We start from the raw sequence: 24,698 nt of genomic DNA, 5'->3' as shown, positions 1-24,698 counted from the left end.
CACTCTCCTCCTTCACTTGCATCAAGAGGCTCTTTAGTTCCTCTTCACTTTCTGCCATTAGAGTGGTATCCTCAATGTATATTTATCCTTAATTATGTGAGATAATTAAGTGATGCTTACATGCAAGAAATTAGCCACCATGTTTTATGCATGCTTATTTAAAAAAACACTTAGTCTCATAGAGGACTGAAGTAACCCATCCAGGTAAGTGTGCATAGGATTGAAGCCTGTGCCTACAGGCTGATTTAGTTGAGAGTAAGCCCCATTGAATGAGACCTGCTTTTGAATAAACGTAGATCAGGATGTGGGTGAAAGCCATAATTTGGCTTCCTTAACAAAAGAAAATGTGCTTTATTTTTAAATGAAAATTACAGAGAATGCAAGGATGAACTTGAGGATAAAAAGCAAGAACTTCTTGACATGGACAAGGCTTTGAAAGAAAGAAATTGGGATTTGAAACAAAGAGCAGTTCAGGTTAGATCTTTTTCAGAATAATTTACTTAAGTATAATAATTTGTGTATGTATTATTGGGACTTAAGTGGTAGCTACATAGTTGTAGGTATACCGATTTGTTGTGTTGTGTGTTGACTTTCTGTCTCTTTTTTAAAAAGCTTACCCAGTTGGATATGTCAATCCGTGAGCACAAGGGAGAAATGGAACAAAGAATCATTACGTTAGAAGCAAGTTTGGAAAAAGCAGAGCTGCAGATCACAGAATTTAATAAACAGGTGCATTAACTGTTTAAAATACTATCACAGATAATTGTTACCAACTGTATATTTTCAACAGAAAAGAAAATCTCTATGTCTAAATTATACTGCAAATATTCTTAATGGTCCTAAGAATTTATCTTGTGGCCTGTACCATGTTTTCAGATTGAGAATTTAGAGAACAAGTTGCAGCATTCAAAAGATGAGCTTCATGAGAAAGAGTTTAAAATACTTCAACAAGATCAAGAGATAAATTGTCTTAAAAAAGAAACTGAAAGAAAAGTGCAAAGAATATCAGATATTGAAAAAGTAAGTTTTTTATTTCATAAATATGTTTGCCTGGATCTCTGAACATGCTGTATTTTTATTAACTATTTTAAATCACTAAGCAATGAAAAGGAAGAAATATACTCTTCTTTTTAATAGTATAGTCCTAATATGTCTGCTTAGAAGTCCCATTAAAATTACTAGGGCTACTCCCAGGTAAATATGCATAGGATTGCAGCCTCAATTTGTGTGTTTCATCTCACAGTGCTCTTTAACAAGGTAAATCATTTAACCTAAATAGGACAGAAGGATACATAAATAACCAGTTTCAAAGGGTCATCTATTTATACTGTGTGAGTAAACACAATACAGAGTTTTGTGGCACCTTGAAGACTAAGACAATGATTATGGCATAAGCTTAAGTGCATGCATGTGGTGTTAACCTGGGTTGGCAGACACATGCACATATAACTAAGAATTATTACCTGATTTTGTTTTTTCCTACTTCCTTACAATCCCTTTCCTTTTTGTATTGTGTCTGTTAGCCTGTAAGCCTGAGGACAGACAGTGTTTTATTTCTGATCTTTTATAAGTTGCTCTGCATGCTTTAAATACAGTTAAATGCTTTAAATAAAGAAATGAGTGTGAGGAGGAAAAAATGAGTTAAGAGAGGAATGAAATGCAAGAATTTAGAAGCTATTGTATAGCTCAATTGTAATAATAATTACAAAGATAAAGGTTCACACTCCTAAGATGCTGTGCCATTGATCTTACAGTAGCCATACTTGAACAGAAGAAATTCAGAGAGAGATGCTTCATGAATTACATTTTATTGGGCAATCCAATTGAATCTGTTACGCCACTCATGGTTACTATTTTATCCTACTAGTAGTGTTGGACTACGAACATCAAGATGTCTCTATTATCATCAATGCTGCATTGAAAAAAGTTACTACAAATAGCTTTATGTTTAAGCTGTACTATGTTTTTTACAGTCTGTGGGAAAATTCAAATAGAAGTGTAAGTCACTTAAGGTGAATCATGGCTTTCCATGAATGCAGTGTGTGCTGGTGCCTGCAGCTCATTCACTCCTGCTTGGCCACTCCCAGTACTGTGAGCTGCTAAACCAGTCAGTTGGTTTCTTTAGCATGTCATCCAAATTTGGGATTCTGACTTGTTGCTCACTGTACAAGTCAGTCTTTGTAAGCCAAAACAAACCCTGGTTTACAATCCTAGCATATAAAGGAATAAAGAGACCTTGATACCTGGTTTGGAGAAACCATTTCTCAATTGTTTTGCTGCTCATGCTCTTGGGAGGAACCAAATGGATGCAAGCAGTAGAATGTAGCTCATAACACTAAACCAAGATTCACAGGAATTCTGGTTTAGAATTCTGTGCAAATGTGGCCTGCATTTCTTGCCTTTAATGTTTCACTGACCTTGTTCCCAGCTCTTTGTTTTTTGATGAAGTAGTCCAAGATAACCTATGTCAAACTAAATTTCTTGTCCTTTAGGGTGCTATAAGGCTGTCTGTTGTTTTTAGAGATCAAACCTGGTCTTACATGGCAACAGAAAGGAACATTACAAATAAAAAAATGGAATACAAAACTGTCTCTACTTTTGTTAATGCTAAGTGTTTACACCTTTTAGAAGATGAAAGAACAAGAAAACTACATTGCAGAACAGTACAAAGAAGTACTTGATTTGGGTCAGCAGCTGAGGCTAGAACGTGAACAGATGAAACGCATCCATGTGGACCTACTAGAGAGTCGCCGTTTGCAGGCTCAAGCTCAGAGAGATGTGGAGAGGATCTCTCTTGAACTGGAAGAAATGAACCATCTTGCTCATGAAAAAGTAACCACAGTTTTTTAAAAAGAAAACTTACATGTGAATCTAATTGGCCTAATTGAGGACTGTTCCCATGGCCAGTTGAATGCATATTTGACAATAGTAACTCCTTGTTTGAATGAGGGATCCTTTGTGCCCTCTATTGTAGGTCAGTCCCATTTCACAGAATGAAAGAGTTCCAACGATGCTTTTTCATAGTTCCTAACACATTCACCCTTAAGCAGTCATTTAACCTTCGTTGCTTTAATAATTTCACTGTGGCTTCTCAATTTTTTAATATTTGTTGAGTTTTTGTAATGTTTAATGTTGTCTTATTTTGATACTTATATTGTTGTATTGTTCTTTTGTGTTGGTGGATATTTTGTTACTGCTGTTTGGTTTTATGACTGTAAACCCTCCTGAGGGCATTTGCCACTTGGGCACTAACCATAACTTGCAGTATCACTTTTCCAAGGAAAAAGCTTTAAAAGGCTACATATTTTCATATTTTAGTCTCTAAGTACTATTAGAAATATTCGTCCATAATTTACTTTAGAAAATTGGTGGTTGCTTCCTGTTTGTCACACGAACAGAACTCATACAGACTTCATTGGGCAAACATTTATTATGAGATGTCCTTTTTTACTGTAACCTAATTTTAAATTTAGGGGAAAATATCATTTTTTAATATGTTGGTGTTGGTGATGACCTATAAAGCCCTAAACGGCTTGGGTCCTGGTTACCTGAAGGAGCACTTACATCCATATGTGCCCGGCCGCCCCTTGAGATCTGCGGGAGAGGCCCTTCTCCGGGAACCCTCCGTGAAAGAAATCAGGAGGGTGGGGACTCGGAGGAGGGCTTTCTCTGTGGTGGCGCCTAAGTTATGGAATGCGCTCCCCAGAGAGGTCCGCCTGGCGCCGTCGTTATTTGTTTTTCGGCGCCAGGCGAAGACCTTTTTATTTAAGCAGCATTTTAATTGTTAATATTATTGGATTTTATCTGGCCAGGGCGGCTTATTTTATATTGTTATTTTTGTGTTTTTAATTTTAATGTTTTTATTTTTAATGTTATTTATTTTTAACTTATTGTTGTAAGCCGCCCCGAGGCTTCGGTGAATGGGGCGGCATAAAAATGTTTTAATAAATAAATAAATAAATAATAAGCTAGGAGGAGAAATGCCATATAAAGAAATGATGAGGTGTTTTTTGTTTTTTCCCTTTCAGGAAAGCCATGCAAATGTTTTGGCAGAACAACTGGGGGCTTGTCAGGCACGGGAAACCCAGTTAGAAGCAAGGATGGAGGCAGAGGCCAAGAGGCTGTCCACAGAAATTCATTTGCTAAAACAGTCTTATATGTCAGAGGTGAAATCAAAATGACCTTTCCTAATTAGAGTTGCATTATTATATGTATGAGAACTGGGCCATTCCTATTTTTCTTGGTTCTTTAAAAACTTTCCTTAGGATTGGCACAATAACTTATTTTAAAAGAAAAAAATGCCTCTAGCACTGCAAATACTCTTAAGACATTCAACTTGCCTTTCCAAAATTTAAGCACAAAATGTAAGCACACCTCCACTTCTTTTTTAAATGCCAGTTTCTCAGTTTTGCTGGCATATTTGCTGAATACACTGCCAACAAAATGCCTACCATTTTTATTTTATTTCTTTATTTAGCAAACTTCTATGCCGCCCCATTCGCTGAAGCCTCGGGGCGGCTCACAACAATAAATAGATACACAATTAACCATATAAAACAACCTTTTTAATTAAGGTTGTAATCATATCACAGTGCCCAAAAAGCCCTGAACTTAGCTGAATTACCAGAATGAGATATGTTTTGAGTTTGAAATGACAGTTAATTAAGTGTTAGATATGATTTCTCAACTTACCTTATTCTTCAGAAACTCTCACATGAAACACAGCAGACAAAATGGAAGCAGTCACTATCAGCATCTCATCATGTTCATGAACAGTTACAACAGGTGAAGCTGGAGCTGGATGATGCTCAAAGCACTGTTCATAATCTGCAGCAACAGCTTCAGTCAAGAAATGAGATGATTCAAGCAGCAAATGAAGCTCTGCTTCTCAAAGTAAGTTAACATAGCAGTATTTCATCTTGTGCTGGACTGCGGTTTAAAATTGCTTGTGCAAAGACAATTAACTGAATTCTCCAACTACATTGATTAACGAAGGAACCTAAATTAGGCTTGCACATCTAGTAGTTCCTAATTTAGTTTCTAACCAGATGTTCCCCATGTATTTCTACCGTCACATCCAGAATAAGGCGTGTGTGACTTGTTCATGCTCCGTCTTTCCCTGCCCTGTGTCTGTGTTATCCAGTGAAATTGGTTAAGGTAACACCAAAACCAATGTCATTGGATATGCTGCATAAATTTATATTGGGAATTTAATGTAATAAACTACTCTTGAGTGACATTTTATCTCTAGTTTTAGGATTTCTGAATGTTGTAGTGACTATTGTACTCCTTTATAACTGTGCAAAGCCATTAGGTTTTATAATTTATTTGGCATTTACAAGATATGTGAAAAGAATGGTAGAGTACAGCCAATGAGGATCCCAGTTCAAATTCTTGGAAGATCCTGACAATGATCGTTCAAAGACGACCCCAGGGTTCCACTAGCTCTTTGTCAGAGCTTTATATAGTCTGGTCAGAACAGATAACATAGGTAGCTCATCTGTAATCATTTATGGGCACTATCCAATATGTATCTATGATACTTGGACATCTGCATTCCAGGCCATACTCTCTCAGAAATAGTAGAAACACTGGCTGGAGTTGAGAGAAAAATAATACGAAATAAATTTACAAAGTTGTAGAGTATTGTTTAGGAGAAGTTGGCCTTGCTTTTAGAGGTCCATTTTGGCTTTGCTATTAAGGGCTTCTGAATTTTGTTCTTAAGTTTTTAAAGACTTCTCAACTTTTAAAGAAAAAGTAGTTACAAGGGTATAGTGTAAATGTTGTGATGCCAGGATTAATACTGAAATTTCCGTTCAAGTGCTGGAAAAACATGGTTTTCTTGTAAGAGATACGTTAGCTTGATAAAAGCTGTCTGGATTCCGTGCAGCAACCATCTGCCAGCTACACAGTCTATTTCACAATTAGATTTCCATACTACTGATGGGTAAATGTGAGGGAGAGATTGACCTGGTTTGCATGACACAGTTCTTTATCTCATGATGAGCTGTCTCACCCATAAGCATCAATTTGTATATCCATCCCCTGCTTGGATATTATCATATTGTGAAAACTTGGCAAATGTGGGTTATGTGAGGGTGAAACAGCTCTCACATAACCCATGTGCATCAGGTTCACATGACATGACAACGTCAAACTGAGAACTGGTTATGGAAAATGGCAGCAACAAACACTGTCCATTGTGCAGTTACACTGGGTGTCATTTCCTTAAGCTCCCTCATTTAGAAAACTGGGTATGCATTAGATCACTAAGTAGCAGTGGAGCAATTAGACAGAGGACAAGGTAGGAATGAAACCTTACCAGGAGTACTAATCCTAACCTTTGCAAAAAAATATATTGGAGATTGAATTATTTCTATTTTTATTTTATTGTATTAATCTGTTCTAAACCATCCTGAGACATCTGTGATAGGACAGTATACAAAATACATGAATAAATAACCCTTTTCTGCTTTCTTTTTCCAAGCCAGCAAGAGCTGAGAGCTCAGCATGTGTATTGCTCTCTTAGTGCTGGGTACTCTTTGTGGCTGAGAGCAGTTTGCAGGTGCAAGGCAGAAGTTATGCTGAAGTGAAGCAAGCATCCTATGGCTTGCCTACCTTTGGTATGCCAAATTCAGCCCTCCCACCCCAAGAGCCTTTCAGCTGCAAGAGGAACTGCTGCCTGGCAACTAAAGAGAAAATTGGTCTTGGAGAGCACACTAATCCAGTTTGCAGTCCCCATCTGGATCCTTTGAGCTACAAACAGAATGCCCCTTCACATTTTAAAAAACCATCAAGTCAGGGTAGCACTGGCAGACATAGAAAGTAAAGTTGGGAGAGGCCCATAAGGACATCAGATCCAGTTCTCTACTCAGTACAGGCCTCCAAGGGGGACGGCAGGCATGTTCTGAGGCCAATTCTTCCCCTCTTCCTTTAACACCCTTCCATTGTGTGCTTTATCAGTTTACTGTATATATAAGCATCTTGATTTTCTGCTATGTAAGAATACTCCTCTAGTCCCCTCTCCCTTCACACAGGAGTCATTGTCAGCCGAATATAATCTAATGTCTGTTGAAGTATTAAATTGTGGTTGGTTTTTTCATTGCACTATAGGAATCTGAAGTAACAAGATTACAAACTAGAATTGCAGGTCATGAAAGAACACAAGGTATCAAGCAACTATCAGGCCCACCAAACCTGTCTACGTGTCAGTGGCTTGATCAAGAACTGGACTTTGCCAAGAATTCTCAGATTTCCTGCTCAGCTCCCAGAAAGTTGGGTCGCTCTACAAGCAACAACAATTTGAATGTTAAAGATAATGGGAAAGTATTCGATCAGAACAAGATATTTACATTAGAGTCGTCAGTGATTTCTGGGAAACTAAAAGGCTTAACTCATGCTTCACCAAAAAACCCGAATGAATCTTCTTTTGATCCTTTGACACACATTGTAGATGAAGATTCAACTTGTGACAGTGATGATTTCCACACTCTTAGTGGTATGTTAAAATATATCAACAGAGAGGTGAAGAATTCTGAAAGTTCTTCCTCATGATTTTCAACTGCTGCAGAGGAAAATCAAGTATGTACTTCTCTACTATAGTGCAAGAATTGCATTGGTTGCCAGTTTCTTTCTGGGCTCAGTTCAAAATGTTTCCTTTAAACTTTTAAAGTCCCAAATGGATTAGGACCTAGCTATCTAAGGACCCACCTGTCTCCTTAAGAACCTGTCATATTACTAGGATTTGTAGGAGAGGCCCTGCTGAGGGTGCCATTACCCATTTGTCAGGGTTGTTCTGTCCTAAACTGTGGAATTCACTCTATGAAGAATTACACTTGGCTTTAAGAAAGCATGTGAAGACATGTATCTCTAACAGCCTTTTAAACTATTCTTAATTTGTTGTGCACAGTCTTGATAAGTTTTTAGCAAAGAGCAATTTATAATATTATTATTACTACAAATAACAATAACAGGAATACATCACAATGAAAAGCTTTGAAATAACTATATTTTGGGGAAGGCTCTGCCAGTGAGGAATTGCCATGCAAAATATCTTGGGGACACCTGTTTGCTCTCCTTGCTGTAACTGAAGAATAAATTCAATTGAGAAAATTAATTACTAATCATCTGCTGATTTATATTGACCATGAAGCTATCTTACTGGTATCCAGAGGTGGTAGCTTGTTGCTGTGTCCAGCAGTTCAAAATGCAAATGGCCCGCCCTCACTGCCATTTCTTCCACTTGCACAGTTAGCAATGCTGGTATAGGACTCAATGGTCCTATTGAATGCCAAACCATCGAAGAGATGCAAAAGGTGATGGATGCAAACTCAGTCAAAGTAAAAAAAATGATCTTATGCTTGCTAACTCAGAGTAAGTTCCAGTGTGTTCAGTAGAACTTGCTTCCATGTAAATGTGCATAGGATTGTGGCCTAAATGTGAAATGGGCCACATTTTAATAGATTATATTCTATATTATATATCCACTCATAAGAGGAGATTTACTGTGGCTTCTCTAATCCAGTTGCAGCAATTTCAAGGGTCCTTAGACATGCCTATGGTGTGCTTTGGCCTCCTGCACCCAGGGAAGAATTGCTGCAGGGTAGAATTGCAGATCTTATCCTTTGAACACTTCCTGTTGTCAGGATGATTTCATGTTAAGCGTTTCAAAACTAACTGTAGGATTTGAGGTTCTGTCATGTTCTAAGAAAAATATCAAGGAGGAAAACATTACACGTCCAGTAATACACTTTAAATCATTTGAGTGAGTCTCATTACAGGCTTTAACGGACAAATGTGTCTATTTCAGGAACAATGGTTGTGAAGAAACAGCGTGTTGGCAAGAAATAAACAGCAGATGGATCTCTTGGCACACCCTCATGCTTATGGGGACATTTTATAGAAAGCATTTACAGAGTTATTTAAATCTCTGCTTACTTTTTAATTCTATTTTTATGATTATTGCTTTTAAATGATTTGTACAGTAATGCTACTATTTTGTTACATTGACTCTTAAAGAGAAAGCAAAAGCTAGAGTTTTTAGAAATTGTCCTGATCCTTTGATATTTCAGCTAAATATATTACTGAATTAATAAACAAATAAGGCAAGTTGTGTTGTTCATTTTCACCACTGTAACCAAATTCATGACTCAGTAGCACATGGGATGATAAGCGTGCATGTGTATAATGTAGAGTTAAGTCTTGCATGTCTCAAGGACTCTGAAAAGAGGGATTACGCTCTGTGCCACACATACAGATACGAGCACTGCTACCCCTCTGTCCCTTCAGATCAGTGTCATTGGCTGGACTATCAAATATGCAAGACAGATCTTTCTCTCATCTTCTCAGGTGCTTGTCTCTTCCCAAGATAACTGCATAGGAACCATTCACATATATTCAAAAAAAGTAATAGAATGTACTTGGGGATTCCACTGGGAGGACGCTAAATCTGCTTGTGGTGATCCAGCCATTGTGCATCAGATTTGCTTCCACCTGTTACCATTTGGCCTAGGTTCTGATTCTTGGTTGTACTAACTGTGGGTAGATTATGAGAGACTGGGAACAGAACACTGGGTAGCAATTTTCAAGAAGCAGAGTGAGTATTTAACAGACATAATGGTTTGGTTTCTGTGATCCTCATAGCTTGCAGTCGAGGGTCTTGGTGTCACCCCCTAAAGCATTTGTGTATTTTGAAACATGCAGTACCCTTGAAATTGTATGCATATTGGATTCAACTTCAATAAGGAGCAAGCTGAAGGAGCAGCTTTCAGCTAAGCATGGTAATAGGTTTAACTGGGGCCCTGGGCAAGGGATCCTCCAGTGAGCTGTGCTAAGAAGGTTAGCGCTCTCCCTTCCTGGTAGTGCTGTAAAGAGGAGGAGTAGCTGAGGCAACTGGACCATCTTAAAGAGGAAAATGTGTTTAAAAGGTTGCTGCTTTCAGCTGTGCTGGGTTCTGCCCTTACCACATCTTCCTGGGTGTTCATCCGAAGCCTGTTTGCAGCCAGTGCTGGCTCCTGGTTTCTTTGGCAAGACATTCTCAATAAGCTCCCTTCCTAGTGAGACTACCTGCTCACTGCCATTGCCCCTAACTGCTTTTGCTCCCCCCGCATTTCTCATCACTACTACCACTTGCTTGAAAGGCCAAGAGCCAAAGAACAAGCAGGCAGTGGCATCCACACCATCACCACCGCCATTGCCCGGGCCAGAGTGAGAAGCAGGGGAACAAGCCGGTTGCAACGGTGAAATGGAGGAGCAAGTCCACAGGACGCTTGTCTGTGTAGCCCTGCCAAGATGCAGATGCAGCAGGATCCCTTCCTTGCCCACCCTGCTTTCAGTTTATTCCCACTGGAAGTTAATTTAAAATCAATTTAAATAAGGTATTCCTTGAGTACTTGGATTGCAACAACAAGAGTTTACTCACTTTAAAGCCATTCAGGATCCCCTTCTTTCCCAGCTCCACTCCCATATTTGATGCTGGTGCAGAAGTATGGAGCAGTCCGATGTCCTTCCTGTTAGTGAAGTCGGGTGGGGATGGAGTGAGTGCGCCCAATGCAATCTAATATTTTGTATCATAATAACAAAAATATCAGTGCATGTTCAGTCAGAAAGATAATGCACACTCTTTTCAAGTACTAGTTGTAAATATATGAACTGGAGTAAAATTTAACAAAACTTGCAAACTTCTGTTACTATGTTGCAGTGTCAAAGCCAGTTCTTCAAGCAAGAAAGTTCCTGTGGTGGTATTTTAAAATGGCCTTGTGAGTAGTACTAAATAAATTGTTTTAACAAATAGACACCATTACATTCTGCAAGGGAAACTAACTTGCTGTTTTAGCACATACACCAGTAATGATGTGTTTTTTTTTTCCAACAATGTTTTAACAAGCTGAACATTGTTACTAAAATAACTTTCTCCCTGTTGCATGCGCCTAAATTTGGATCCAAACCTGTGAATAATTGGCTCTTAAGAGATCTTTAGCAAGTATAGAATACTGCACTAACTAAAGCTTTATATTTTTCCAACGTTTGTTATCAGGCTGAAAGCTAATGCTCTTCTAATTTACATAGGTGGGGGAGGAGGTGCAGTTGACAAGTTGATCTTTGTAGGCACCATACTGCAGTCCTTTCTGCTGTGTCTACAACCCAGATCCTGACTATTAGCCGTGTGAGTTAGTGATCATGGAAATTATAGCCCAAAACATCTGAGAATACAAGATTAGGAACCACTACCAGACCAACAAGAGTGACCATTCAGATAGCTCTAGAAATTCATAAGCAAGGCATGAAATGTTGGCCATCTGCTGTTGTTTTTCCCTAGCATTTATTTGGAACCCAGTGGTGTACTGCCTTTATATATTTTGGTTCAATTTAGCAATCGTGGTTAAATCATCCTCTAAATGTTTGTCTAATGTTTGAAAAAGCAAGAGGTGACCACCACTTTTTCTACTGTTGAATTCCAGGAGCGTCCTGAGTGAAGCAATGGTTCTTTTTGTCTGTTTTTATCATAATGCAAATAAACTTTATTGGGTTAACCAGGTGTATAAGAAAGAGATTAAAATGTGTCTCTGTTCACCCTATTCATAACTGTCATAAGCTGCTATCCTATTCTCCATTCCTCAGCCGTCCCTTATTCATGGCAGCATTTCAGTTTGTCCTGATGTTCAAAAATTGAATTTGAAAACTGATGGAATTTTGAAGCTTCCCTACAATGCATCATTGATTCAGATTATGTAACCTTAGTAAATAAGCATCTGTTTTTGTTTGCCACTCATATAAAGAGATTATCAGCTTAGCTCTGTAATGTCCAGATATGCATCTTTAGATTTGCTGACTCCTTAAAAATCTGGGGATAAAAGCATTCAAGGTTGATAATGTTAAGCACTTGTCTAAAGCTACTTCCACAGGCAATCTGAAGAGGTCTTGCCAGTTTGTCTGTCACCATCTGTAATGGCTCAAAAAACAGTGCTTGTCACAGGTTGTTCCTCAGGAATTGGACTGGCATTGGCTGTCAAAATGGCCACAGATGAACAGAAAAGATTCAAAGGTAATACCTATGTTTCCAAATGTTGCAGGTTGCCTTGCTGGCTGGGGACGGTGGGGGGGATGAAGTCAGGGGGGCTATAGGATGTCATGTTTTGAAGGCTGAACTAGAGATGACGTCTACAGATGATGGAAATTTTACATTTGCATGACTTGGAAGTACTTCAAGCTACTTTCAGCTACTTTCCTACCCGAAGAAAATTACAGGCAGAGTTTGAGATCTTGCAGGGACATTGCTGGCAAATGTAACATGACCGTAACAGTATTCTAAATATGATCCTTTCAAAAGGAGATATCCAGAATAATTTTTTTCAAAGCTAAGAACCCAAATTCTATCCACACTGATCAGATCTGTCAAATCTAGGTATTATGGTGTGGGTGGCTTAGGAGGAACACAGTAACGGCACAGTCCTATGGTGATGGCTCTAAGCTCTGGGCTCGGAGACTTCTGGTGAACCAGTGCATAGTACGTAGGAGGGCAGGAGCAGAGGTGACCTCCACCTCCCTGATCTTGCACCCTACATGGGCTTTTTTGACTCTCTGGTGGGAGTGGTTTAGAGGGAGAAAAGGACTTGGGGAAGGCATCGGGGGAGCACATCCTGGCCTTTCCCAGTGCTCTCCATTCCCTATCCACCAAAACATTCCTTTTCTCCTCTCCAAATTCACTTTCCCAGCTGTGGAGAGCAGCGGGCATGGTTCTTTACACGTTGGCTGCATGGGGGAGAAGGAGCAGAGCTCCAATTCCTAACTCCAAGGTCAGTGAGTGGTGCAGCTGGCTGATTCTCACCTTTCCCACTCACAAGGGTCTTCCATCCCCCCCCCCGGGGGGGCGACAGAATGGAAATCAGGTAAGCAGTGCTGCTTCTTTCCCTGTGCCAACCAGCTGATCACCTGCTCCTAGCCCAAAGAGCAGGGATGCTTCCAACAGCTGTACGAAATGGCAACCATAAGTAGAACTCTCTGACTAGCTGCTTGGCAAAAGTGGCCGTGGATGGTTCATGCTAAGAGGCTCCCTGAATCTGTCCTTGGTACCATGATGAGTTTTGTTTTCTGAGTTTAGATGACATAATGCATCATCATATACTAAGGGATCATAGAACAGACCACTGTTTTCTGCCGTGATTTCTAAAAATCGTATGTACCACTGTGAAATACCACAATGGGTTTTGAATGACACAACAGGCCAGTAATGGTTAACACACACACATGCGCGCGCGCGCGCGGTTTATCATGTTGTACAAAGCTGCCCATTGTGTCTCTCTGGTGCTTCATAATAAGTACACCTCCATACAAAGGCAAGCTCTAGGCACCACTAAGTAATTTAAATCCAACCAAATTAGGGCACAATCCTGTGTGTCTTCAGACAAAGAAAGTTTTCCAGTTCCTGGTATGAATGCCTACATGCAGTAGATCATGTCTTTCCTCTTTTTCTTTTCCATATAATCATAAAAGAGTTGGGTCATTGTGTGCAACCCCCTTCTCAGTGATGGCCTCCAAGTTAAAACATGTCTAGCAGAAGACTGTTCAGCTGCATGTTGAATATACTTGGCTTAACTGTAGTATTTCGTAGCATACCTTAAGTAAAAGCAGTGTTTTGAATGAATGAATGAATGATTTTCTTGTTGTGGAATACTTATTCAATCAACTTGGGGATGCTTAGCATCTCTTAAGCTGAGTGCTAAAAAGTGGATCTTAAACAGTACGAGCATTTTAAGGCACAATCCTATGCAAATTTAGACAGAAAAACGGTCTACAGCTCCCAGCAGAACAGCTGCTTCACATAAAAACCTTTCAGTATGTTGACTCCAGAATATAAAAGTTTCATAAATGATAATCAGCACCCTAAACAACAGCAATAGAGAGTCAGCTGCTGAAATACCCTTCTTGGGAATACTAAAGGAATGTGCTAGTATTCTGTAATTGACGCACATACTCTTTTATCAGTGGAAGTTGGCCCATAAATGGTTTTCAAGCCTTTTTAGCCACTTGCCAGGAACAAGTAACCTTTTTATCAAGCAAGCCATTTGTTACATTCCACCACTCAAAACATCCTTATTATGACCATATATAAGCTTTTAGGCTGACAAATATTACACACATCTGTCAGAAAGACTTGCATCTCTTCAGACTTCATGGTTTCATGAACTAAAATGTCATTAGGAGAAATGGAGTATAGTGGGCAGCTCCAGAAATATATTGCTGTTTTGACTATGAATCCAGGAAAAGCTTGATGGAAAACCATTTTCTAGTTTGACAGCTGCTTAAAGGCACAATTATGTGCAGGTCTGGAGGAAAATGGCCCACAATGCTCAACTTTGCTGACTGAGGCATTGTGGGCCTTTTTCTGTCAAAATGGTTATAGGAATGAAGGCTTAGTAAATTAAAACTGCTTATCCTTACTTACTGGTATTTACAGAACGTCAGACTATTTTGACAAAATAGATAAAATGACCTCTAAGCTTCAGTCCTCTGGTTGCACTGACAGAAGAATTTAAATTAATTTCACATATGTTGTAAATTTTGATTTTCTGATCAAAACCAGTTCAGTCTTTGGTTTCACTGGACTGTTGTCATACAATTGTGTGTGTGTGCTTCATCTATGGCCTCTCTAAGTTTGAACGTTGAATACGTATCACTTTAGAGAGAGGATATGCATCCAAATGTTTTGGGCTACAACTCCTGTCTGCCCCAGTCAATATAGTCCAATATGGGTGTTGTAATCTAGGATATATGGAGGGTAGCATGTTGTCGATCCTTGCCTTAAAGTATGGTCATGAATGCTGTAGTAATTGGTGTTCTCATTTTACTAATTATCAAATGAAGGCCTGCTGACAATGGTTTGTGGTTACTCATTTTACAGTGTATGCTACAATGCGGAACCTGGCCAAAAAGGACAACCTTATAGAAGCTGCAGGTGGCACTCTTGGGAACACCTTGGAGGTTAAACAATTGGATGTCTGCAGTGAAGAATCTATTAGAATGTGTATCAGTAGCATCCCCGATAGGAGGATTGATATCCTAGGCAAGTAATTGATACAGACAGAAGCTAGATTGCATGCATGTCTTTTAAAGTTCATTTTAAAATTAAGTAGTATTTAATAACTATTAAGTAGATAGGTATCTAGAAGAGATTCCAGAAATCTACATTTTCTGCAACAGTGCCTTATATGCAAATGTATTTCTAAATACAACAGTAAATCTGCACCAATCGCTTCAGCTCAATGCTACTAAATGCCCTAATCTGTACTAGGGCAACAGCAGGCAATTTGTGGCCCTCTGAATGTTTTAGCCTGTAACTCAGCCTTGCCATTGGTTATGCTGGCTGGGGCTGATGCGAGTGGGAAGGCAGCATATCAGGAGGGCCACAAATTGCTCACACCTGCCATAGGGATGCACGCATATTGTAACCCAATGATGCAAGCTGTGGTCAAAAAACAAAACCCTGTTGGGGGCAAGTAATTTAAAATGTATGACATGATGATGGAAAAACCATCTTCTTCCAGCCAGTTCCAGTGTTGGGGGAAGAAGCACCTCAGTTTCTTCTTCCATTCTTTATCTTCTGCTCCAAACGTGCATAGAAGCTAGCAAGATCAGAACCTCACCACAACTAGTTAGAATATGTTTCCACCCTCTCATGGATGGCGCCATTCGCTCCTATGCCTGAAGCTGGCCATGGCATCACAGCCAGACCTTCAAACCACCTGCCCACAGACTCTGGCTTCACAGGCTTAGGAAGAGGGCTCTCTGAGCTTAAAACTTCTCTCACCATACCGCACAACAGTAGAAAGCGCTGTAGCATGTATGCATTGCATCTCTTTCCTGCATGTAGACAGAAATATTCCATGTTCCCAGATAGGACCAGATTCTAACCTAAGGGCAAGCAACGCAGTGTCCTCCAGATATTTTAGACTACAAATCCCATAAACCCCAACCAATAGCAAGGATTATTTTTATTTATGGAAAGTATTTCTTTACCTCCTCGGTGAAACCAACTACCACAGTGTCCACACGCACAAACTCAGATAAAACACAAGCTATAAAAACCACATCAAAACTCATAAAGACCATTTCCAAAGCCAAATTAAAAAGGGGTGTGTTGACTCCCATCCTGAATGAACAGAGACCGGGCACTAGTCGCAACTCTGAAGGTAGTCCCAGACCCAGAGTTTGGAAGCAACATAGGAAAGAGGGCCTTTTCCCGCACCCCTGACAAGTGGACCACTGGCAATGGGATATCTGCAGATCTTAATAACTGAGCAAGTCTCTACCAAGAGAGAAATTGTCATCCAAAACATCTGGAGGACATGGTTTGCTCTACTTGCTGTAACTGAAGAATAAATTCAATTAAATCCAAATTCAATTCAGTTACTAATCATCTGTTGATTTATATTGACTATGATGATACCTTGATGGTATCCATTGCTGGTAGCTTGTTGCTGTGTCCAGTAGTTCAAAATGTGAATGATCCACCCTATCATTTCTCCCATTTATACAGTTAGCAATGCTGGTATAGGACTCATTGGACCCATTGAATGCCAAACCATTGAAGAGATGCAAAAGGTGATGGATACAAACTTCTTTGGGCTGGTCCGACTGCTGAAGGAGGTTTTGCCTGACATGAAGAAGAGGAAGAGTGGCCATATCGTCATTATTAGCAGTGTCATGGGAATCCAAGGCAAAGTGATATCTAACATATAACTGCTTATTGCACTGTGTTTGTAGTTCAAAGGGCCATCTGCCCCTACAATTTGATCCGTTTTTAGTGGTATAATTTCCCTTGGCAACAACCTTTACTGTGACATCCATGTTGACTCAGAATTAATTATCTCAGCTGAATGCTAATCCTAAAACATTCAGCACTTGTTACTTGTGCTCCTGATTTAGTAGAAAGTGAATGTTGTCTGTTTTCCCTAATTTCCTTCCTTTTTTATTCAAGAAAAAGGATTGTGGGATTTCCATTAGCTTGTGTGTGCATTTTAGGCAAAGGAGAACAGTAGTTCAGTGCTGTGAGCCACTGAGGTGGAATTTGCACCTAACTATGTTGGATCAAGAACAAAGTCGGCCTTGTCAACCCAGTATAATTATTTGTGGCATTGTGACCCAGGAGACCGTGTCAATGTAAAAATGTTACAGCATGTGGTAACAACAAATGGCACTGGACTGGGCCAAAGATTTATGGTGAGACAGTGGCAAAACTGTTGCATTTTTTTTCTGACCAGAATTGAAAGGAGGATAAAATGTATGTCCATGTCCCCAGTTTTGTGAATGTGAACCCCGAGGGACGCAAGCACTCTCTCCAACACCTTTCTCCTCTCTTAAAAGCTTGTGTTTGTGTCCCACTCCCCACTTTATGGATCTGGCATGTCACATAACTAGAGTTAAAAAGCATTTTATGGCCAGCAAAACAGACCTATCAAACCAGGTACACGAACCTCAGTTAACTGTGCTTTCCACCATATCTATTAGTTAGAGGACAGAGACACCCATTAAGGAAATATGCAATTTTATGTTTCATCCAATATTAATCTAGCTTGTGTTCATTTTAATGGGTTTAATCCAAGTAGGATCAACATTGTATAGAACAATTCATAGTGGCCTACAGATGAAATGCAAGGATGCAGTTAGTATTGGGAAGGAAAAGTGGAGTTGCAGGCAAAAATCAAAAATTTCAAGCAAAACAATGAACTGGTTCACACATAATGGCAGGGAAGTACAGGTTTATTAATTAAATAGTTGCCAGGTTGCATGCCATGCATCTATTAAGGTGCAGTCTCCAATTAATCCAGTCCTAGGTTGCTCCATGACATGCAAACATGGACATCATGGATTATGCAGGGGTTAAGCACTAATTGTACCCCTGGTGTCTGGGTTCACATGTTAGACAATATACAGTCAGCCCAGTGCATCCCAGCAAATCACGGGTTAGTTAACTCATGATTTGCTGTCATTATGCATGAAAGGGCCCAGACTGTGTTTGGACACCACATCATTATAGAAGCTAAGCAATGATGTAACATGATATGATCAAGACTAGCCTCCTCCCTGTCTTACTCATAATCCTTGCCTCTCCCTTGTCCTACGTATCTGATAGGAAGAGTTTAGAAACTTCAGGTTTTAGTCAACCATACCTTCCAAACTAGGAAATGGAATCATCTGAATCAGGAATGCTTGTTAAATTAACTATGGTTTATTTAAATTTAACTATGGTTAATTTATGGTTAAATTAACTATGGTTAATTTTCACAAGCCAGCCTCTGAAATCATGGTTTAATAGTATTTTGTTTGAAGCTAACAGTAGTTCATTTTAACAGTATTTTTTACCCCATATGAAATGACATACTGGGTAAAAAATGCAGAAACATCTCAACTCCTCCAGACCATGTGGGAAGAGAAAGGAGTGATTCACAATGTTGAATTAAATACATTGGAAAGGGGATATTTAAAACTCTGTAGGCCTACAATTATGTTGAACTGACTATATATATGTTAGATGGGAAACTTTTTCCTGATGCTTTCATTGGTGTAAATTCAGGAAACCTAGATATATTAAGGTTAACAAGTGACCAGTATTTCTTCTTTTTTGCATAGGCATTTTGTTCAATGATGTTTATGCAGCATCTAAATTTGCAGTGGAAGGATTCTGTGAAAGTTTAGCCATACAAGCACTCAAATTTAAACTTCAGTAAGTATCACTCTGTCTCAGGTACGGTTTTAAAAGTTGCTAGATATGGGAACAACTTGTTTCTGTGATAGCAGCCAAACAGCAGATTGAACAAATATTAGCTACACAGTCACAAAAGGACAATTTGAACTTCCCCTTACAAAAGGTTTCTTGCTTTCTCTAGAAAACAAAGGAAAGGATCAGGTAATAAAACTCTGGTGTACAGTGTAATATCTGTAACAACCTCCCCCAACCTGGTGCCCTCAAGATTACAATTTCAGCTGGTTGGGGATGATGGTCATTTAGCACAGCTAGAGGATGCCAGATTGGTGAAAGCTGATTCATTGTAATGAGAAAATCCAGTGACTAATGTGTGGGGGAAATGTGCTTTGTTTAGACATGCACAGCATGTGGAAACACAAATAACCCATCTCAATTACGATCATGCTGACAATTTTGACATGTTATACATGCCTCTGATCATACTTTTGTGTGACATCAAATCTTGTCCTGAATTAACCCCTCTTAAGAACTTAATCTGGTTATTTAATTCTCAGGTTTTTAACAATAGCAGTAACAAAACGACCCCACTGCCCTAAATTTATATGGTGAAAAAAAGGAGTAGTTTTTATATGGATGGACTAGGAACTCCACTCTGTTCTGATAGTGAAAACAAATCCCTCAGCTCAAAGTTAATGCCACACATATTTTTTTACACCAGACTCCTGAGGGTGAATCTTAATGCTCTATTAAAAGTGATTGCACAATTCTGAGGTCTGTCCACCCCAGAATAAATGATCAAACTGAGCACTATTACTTTCTTCTTGGCCTGTTTATGCAGAATTACCCCACTGTGAAAGATAGTTACCTATCCAACTTCTATGCATCCCAAATATAACATATGTTTTCTTTCTTTCTCCACAAAAACAGTCTAACTCTGGTAGAACCAGGTCCAGTTGTAACAGAGTTTGAAAAGAAGGTTTTTGAGGATGGAATGAAAATGGATCTTTCTGCCGCAGATGAGGAAACAGCCGACATGTTTGTAAATATTTACCTGAAAAATTACAAGCAGATTTTCCAGACACTGGGACAAGCTGCTGAGGATATAGCTGAGGTAATATGTTGAAGGCTATTGTGTAATTTAAGGGTGCGCTGTACACTGTTACTGCACCAGGAATGAGACAGAACAGCTTGCTCAGCCTGTGAGCCATGGAGTAACTGCCGCTCCAACATGGCCGGGGTTTTCTGGGACTCAGCTGCCCATGGTGAGAACTTGGTGTGTTTAGCTTCTGAGATATGATAACACTCTACATGTACTTAAAAGGCTGTCACAAAAAGGAAGGACAGGATCCCTTCTCAATTGTGCCAGAGTGCAGGACATGAAATAATAGGCTTAAATTAGAGAGCCAGATTATCAGGAAAAAATCTGTTAGAGCAGTACAATGCAACCAGTTTTCCTGCCAGGTTGTTGACTTTACCACACTAGAGGCATTCAGGATGCAACTGGGCAGCCATCTCAGAGGGATGGTTTAACTTGGAAGTCCTGCACTTAGCAGGCGTTGGACCCAATGCCCTCTCACTCCTACCTCCTCTACTATTCTGTGCTTCTATGCTGACATGGTGAGGGCAGTGACTGTGCAGTGGACCTTGCCTCTTTTCTTTGGACCAAGACCTAAGAATGCAATAGCTTCTTCCTTGTAACAGTGTGATCATTCATTTAAAATTGCATTCTTCTCTGACTTTTCAGTTATGTGCAGCTAAAGAAATCCCATTTTTTATTGGCCTAACCGGTGAAACTGCAATCCAGTTAAAGTTAGAAAGCTGATACGCATGTCTAAAAAGACCAGTATTCATAAGAAGCTGGTCATTTGAGGAATAACATTTTATACAGCAAGCACCTAGCCAGTTTTCCACATGTAACCAGGCAATGGACCAAAAATCATTGGTGTCTCTTATGAGTTCACAATAGGACTGAAGAGCTCCAGGATACTTTAAAGCAGGGAAGAGCTAAAAGCAGATCTTCAGACATTCTAGGCTTTAGCTCCCAGCATTCCTCATCATTGGTCATGTAGGTTGGGGATTGTGGAAGCTAAACTTCAAAACATCTGGAGAGCTCTTTTCTGCCTTCTTACTCTGAAGCAGTGGTTGCTGGATGGGATTTATAGGTGTGCTTATAGAGAACACATATATGGTGGCCACAAGAATGGCCTTCACCAACTGTTACACTGCTGAACTCCATGCTCCTGTCCAAAAAGATTTGTTGGGCTCAGGAGAAAGTAAAGTTTTCCTTCTCTGAATCCTTTTTTCCCGGTACCTTCAGCAACTAAGATATGTTCCTTGCCATAGCTGCTGCTGCTGCCGTTAGCAACACCACCATGCCACTTTTCGTTCTTTTATTGCCACTACAACAACGTTGTTACATATCTTGAATTCAGTCCCTGAAGTTCTTATCTTGCTACCAGGAAGTTCAGAATTCTACAGTGATAAATTGTAGATAAGCCAAACATGCACACACTTGAATTGATTATTTTAAAGTGGCTGGCACTGTTCTCTTTTTAGCATGTTGCTATTATTTAATAGTAACATAAAATGTTATTTACTTAATGTGGGGTGTTGGGTAGATATTTTATGAATGGCACCCATTCAGATACTCATGCGCTGGGTTAAGACAGCATAATAACCTGCACTGAAACAGTGGAGTATGGGTTGTTACCAAACCATGAGTGGTTGCTGAAACATGGGTAATCATGTTTTTCTGAACCCTGTCATGCTAACAAATCATGGTTTGTTAACTACTAATAACCTATGGATTGTTGTTGGGTGGCAAACTATGTTATTCATGGTTAACAAACCATGGTTTGTTAGCACAGCTGGGTTTAGACAACCTGATAACCCATGTTATATTGTTAATTTCTCTGGTAAACACCAATTAAACATGTCATTGTTGGAACAGCTTAAGTAAGCCAAAATGCAAAAAAGGGTTAAGGCATTGATTATATTTCCTGAAGATATTTCCTCTTGTATGCTCTTGCCCTACTCTCAAATTTATTGATAGACCTTTATACTTAATCTGATGTGATTCTATAATGCTCATTGGTATTACTGGCTGACACAACTTATATCTAATTCTCATTTTTCATTCTAACAGCATACAATAAAGATAATTCTGGCAGAAAACCCCCCTTTTCGACACCAGACCAATTCTTTATATGCTCCAATTACAACACTGAAGTATGCTGACCCCAGTGGAGACCTGCCTATTGATACTTTCTATAAAATGGTTTTTCAGCACAATAAGATTTTCAATGCTAGTCTCAACTTTATTAAATTGTTGAGATGGAGAAGCAGAAAAAGCCTTGATTTAGGGGAAAGCTCCTTCCAATGAAGGACGCCAGTGGGCTGTTTCAGATGTTGCACACTCCCTGTGTGGAAGGACTGTGCAGAGAAACAAAACCTATGAAATGGCCCTGACTGAACCTCTATTTCAGAACATATTTCTAGATAATCCACCTCAACCCCATTTAGTCTGATGGCTCCTCTCATGAACATAAATATGTATCCCTGACAACCTACATAATGTTTCAAGTAAACACTTTTATTCATTTGCTAGTAGGATTATGAGCCCTACACCTATATTTAATGACAGCTTTTTCAGCAGCAGGACTCTAGAAATGCACACAGTAGGTCTTGTGAGGCCCTTTGGATGCTAGTATGTATCTTTCACTTACTCAATATGACTCTTACAAGTAACACCACAGGTCACTGGTCTACTTCCAGGGTAAGTAACTCAGTACACTCTAGATGTTTTTGACTCCAACTCCCATAAACCCCAGTGATCAGCCAGCAGTCAGGGATTATGGTAATCACAGTCCAAAACTTCTGGAGGACACCAGATTGCCCACCTCATGCCTGACTCCAACATATCATCAAGTTAAGTCACACATTCTCATCTGATATACAGAGCTATCCCAAATATTACCTACCCCCATTGTTTTCATGTATTTACTATATGTACCTTGAGGGCAGCAAAAAGGAAGAGTTCTATTTCTGAAAAGCTTTCTTTGAGGAGGGGGCACATTCCATTGGCAAAAATAAGGGTTAAAAGAACCAGCATATTTAGCTTCAAAGCTGTCAGTAATTAAGTACTGGGAGAGCCATTTCAGCCTTCTCTGGTAGAGGAAAATAATCAAACATCAGTGTATGGGAGGAACTGCACAGGGCCAGATGTAGCTTCCAGTCCTGAGTTTATTGAATTTATTTCTCTTCAATTGTAAGGGAACATGCAGTATTTGAACACAGCAATTTAAAAGGTAAATGTCACATATACAGGGTCCAGCAAATACAGGTCAGCCTTTCAAGTATAAGCAGTTTTTCTGTGAACACACAGATATGACAATGATAGACTGGGAAGCACTCTTCCAGAGGATGCAGAAATTCTGAAATTCTTCTCTGAATTATCCATGAACCAATTTTTCATTAAAAGATTATACAATATTACAAACTGATATGGGGGGAATACATGCTACGAGGTTTATGTATCTCAAGTATACAATATGAAAAAGCAGGGCTATTAATCCAAGTAAGGCCTCTTCCACACATGGGATCCTTCAAAACATTACAGTATAGGGGTTGCTACATGTCTTTGTGAAATAGTTCATTCTGTCCTGTCCCTTTCCCATGGCACTAGCATCCCCCACCTGCTACTACACATTCTTACTGTGGTTGCTTGGGGAAAATCTTTATAATCATTAGCATGGAGATATTCACAAACAGCCTGCCACATGAATGCAAACACACTGTAGCATTTTGAGTGGCAATACCACTTTTATTGTTAAAACATTTGACATGAACTCTTTTGTGTAAAATAGCTTACTCCATGCTGTAGGGCAAAGCAAATGACTGTACAGAAAATGATGCCAGAATAGAATTTTAAATGCTACAAGCCTGAATTGTTCAGGAAAAAGCATGAATTAACAGTGTTAACATAAAATCTTTGACTTCTTGTTGTTCCTGCAGCTTGAGTAGACTGTAATTCTCTGTAATTTAAAGCATGTAACTGAACTGTTAAAACAACAAATAAAGGATACAATTTGCCTAATGACTTAATTTTAGTTTTGATAACAGTAATGTTCACATGCCTTACTTCTGTAAAAGATGTCTGGCACTAGTTATGTACCTTTTGAATTTAAAAGTATTTTTATAGAGAGATACAAGGAAGGAAACACAAGGCAGTAAAAATATTTCATTGTAACATCAATTACAATGAAACACCAACAATTTGTAGCTCCTTTCTTTCAAATGCTCAGGGTGAGGTTTTATTTCTTCTCCATTCTCCAGTTTATCCTGCTAACAATGCTGTGTGAGATGGTTTTGGTGAGTGACACATTCCCTTGGGGTACTTTATGGCTTTTGATATATGCTAAAGTCTCATTCACCTTTACTTGAGAATAAATTCCACTGAACAGACTGCATTTAGCTCTCGCTTTTCTAAGCCTGAAGCAAAACCAATCCAGGTCAAGTTTTTGTATCTGCCCACATCTTTATTTTAAACTTTTTATCTCGCTCCTCAGCCACAAAAGGCTCCCGGGTACAGCTTACAAGCAATAAGCAAAAAAGCTAACTCCTGCCCGCAAGCTTACAGTCTAAAATGAGAAGACACACAAAGAAGAAATGGGGAGAGAAGAGGGAAGCATATATTTCCACAGTGCAGGAAAGCGCCTTTCATAGTGAAATCTTAAGATCCACCGGCCGAATGTCTGCCTATGCCAAAGCTGAAGCACAGGCAATCAGCTGGAATGGAGAGTATCTGTCGGCTCCCGACCGAACGCGGTTCGGGGCTAGATAGACATGCCCTGTCTCAAGAAAATCACCATTAGCATTAACTGCAGGAACCTCCCGACACCACATAAATGGAAACGAGAAGCCCCGACTAACCCAAGTGCAATCCAAAGATGAGGCCACTACGCACGCGCAGGTCGCCATGCCGCTGGCGCGCGTC

General features: G+C 39.5%; 2 protein-coding genes across 8 annotated transcripts in view; both read left to right on the top strand.

Moving 5' to 3' along the window:
- CCDC18 (coiled-coil domain containing 18) overlaps positions 1 to 9,108 on the top strand; it is a 41,040-nt gene extending 31,932 nt beyond the window's left edge. For all 7 annotated transcript variants that reach the window (XM_044432576.1, XM_044432574.1, XM_044432580.1 and 4 more), the window contains 8 exons: positions 375 to 474; positions 613 to 729; positions 877 to 1,020; positions 2,629 to 2,832; positions 4,029 to 4,166; positions 4,705 to 4,893; positions 7,114 to 7,581; positions 8,810 to 9,108. In XM_044432576.1, the coding sequence (XP_044288511.1) occupies positions 375 to 474; positions 613 to 729; positions 877 to 1,020; positions 2,629 to 2,832; positions 4,029 to 4,166; positions 4,705 to 4,893; positions 7,114 to 7,554 (1,333 nt within the window). In that variant the 3' untranslated portion in view covers positions 7,555 to 7,581; positions 8,810 to 9,108. The remainder of the gene's footprint in view (positions 1 to 374; positions 475 to 612; positions 730 to 876; positions 1,021 to 2,628; positions 2,833 to 4,028; positions 4,167 to 4,704; positions 4,894 to 7,113; positions 7,582 to 8,809) is intronic.
- Positions 9,109 to 9,159: 51 nt separating this feature from the next.
- On the top strand, positions 9,160 to 23,866 carry LOC123024614 (retinol dehydrogenase 8-like). The gene is made up of 8 exons (XM_044432585.1): positions 9,160 to 9,348; positions 10,700 to 10,757; positions 11,892 to 12,043; positions 14,900 to 15,061; positions 16,535 to 16,714; positions 18,628 to 18,721; positions 19,631 to 19,814; positions 21,849 to 23,866. Exons 1-8 carry the CDS (start codon positions 9,165 to 9,167, stop codon positions 22,083 to 22,085), a joined length of 1,251 nt encoding a protein of 416 aa, XP_044288520.1. The 5' UTR covers positions 9,160 to 9,164; the 3' UTR covers positions 22,086 to 23,866.
- Positions 23,867 to 24,698: the final 832 nt, after the last annotated feature.

This window comes from Varanus komodoensis, unplaced genomic scaffold, assembly GCF_004798865.1.
Source record: "Varanus komodoensis strain SLA01 unplaced genomic scaffold, ASM479886v1 scaffold24, whole genome shotgun sequence".
Classification (NCBI taxonomy): domain Eukaryota; kingdom Metazoa; phylum Chordata; class Lepidosauria; order Squamata; family Varanidae; genus Varanus; species Varanus komodoensis.
Note: the sequence above shows the minus strand (reverse complement) of the source record. Positions and strands in the feature narration are given on the sequence as shown.

What these genes read in the sequence shown, in the direction of transcription:
- LOC123024614 (XM_044432585.1), top strand. Translation starts at nt 9,165, where the DNA reads ATGATAAGCGTGCATGTGTATAATGTAGAGTTAAGTCTTGCATGTCTC. An exon ending in CAGTGTCATGGGAATCCAAG is followed by an intron (nt 16,715 to 18,627) that starts GCAAAGTGATAT and finishes TTTTTTGCATAG; the next exon opens with GCATTTTGTTCAATGATGTT. An exon ending in GCACTCAAATTTAAACTTCA is followed by an intron (nt 18,722 to 19,630) that starts GTAAGTATCACT and finishes CCACAAAAACAG; the next exon opens with TCTAACTCTGGTAGAACCAG.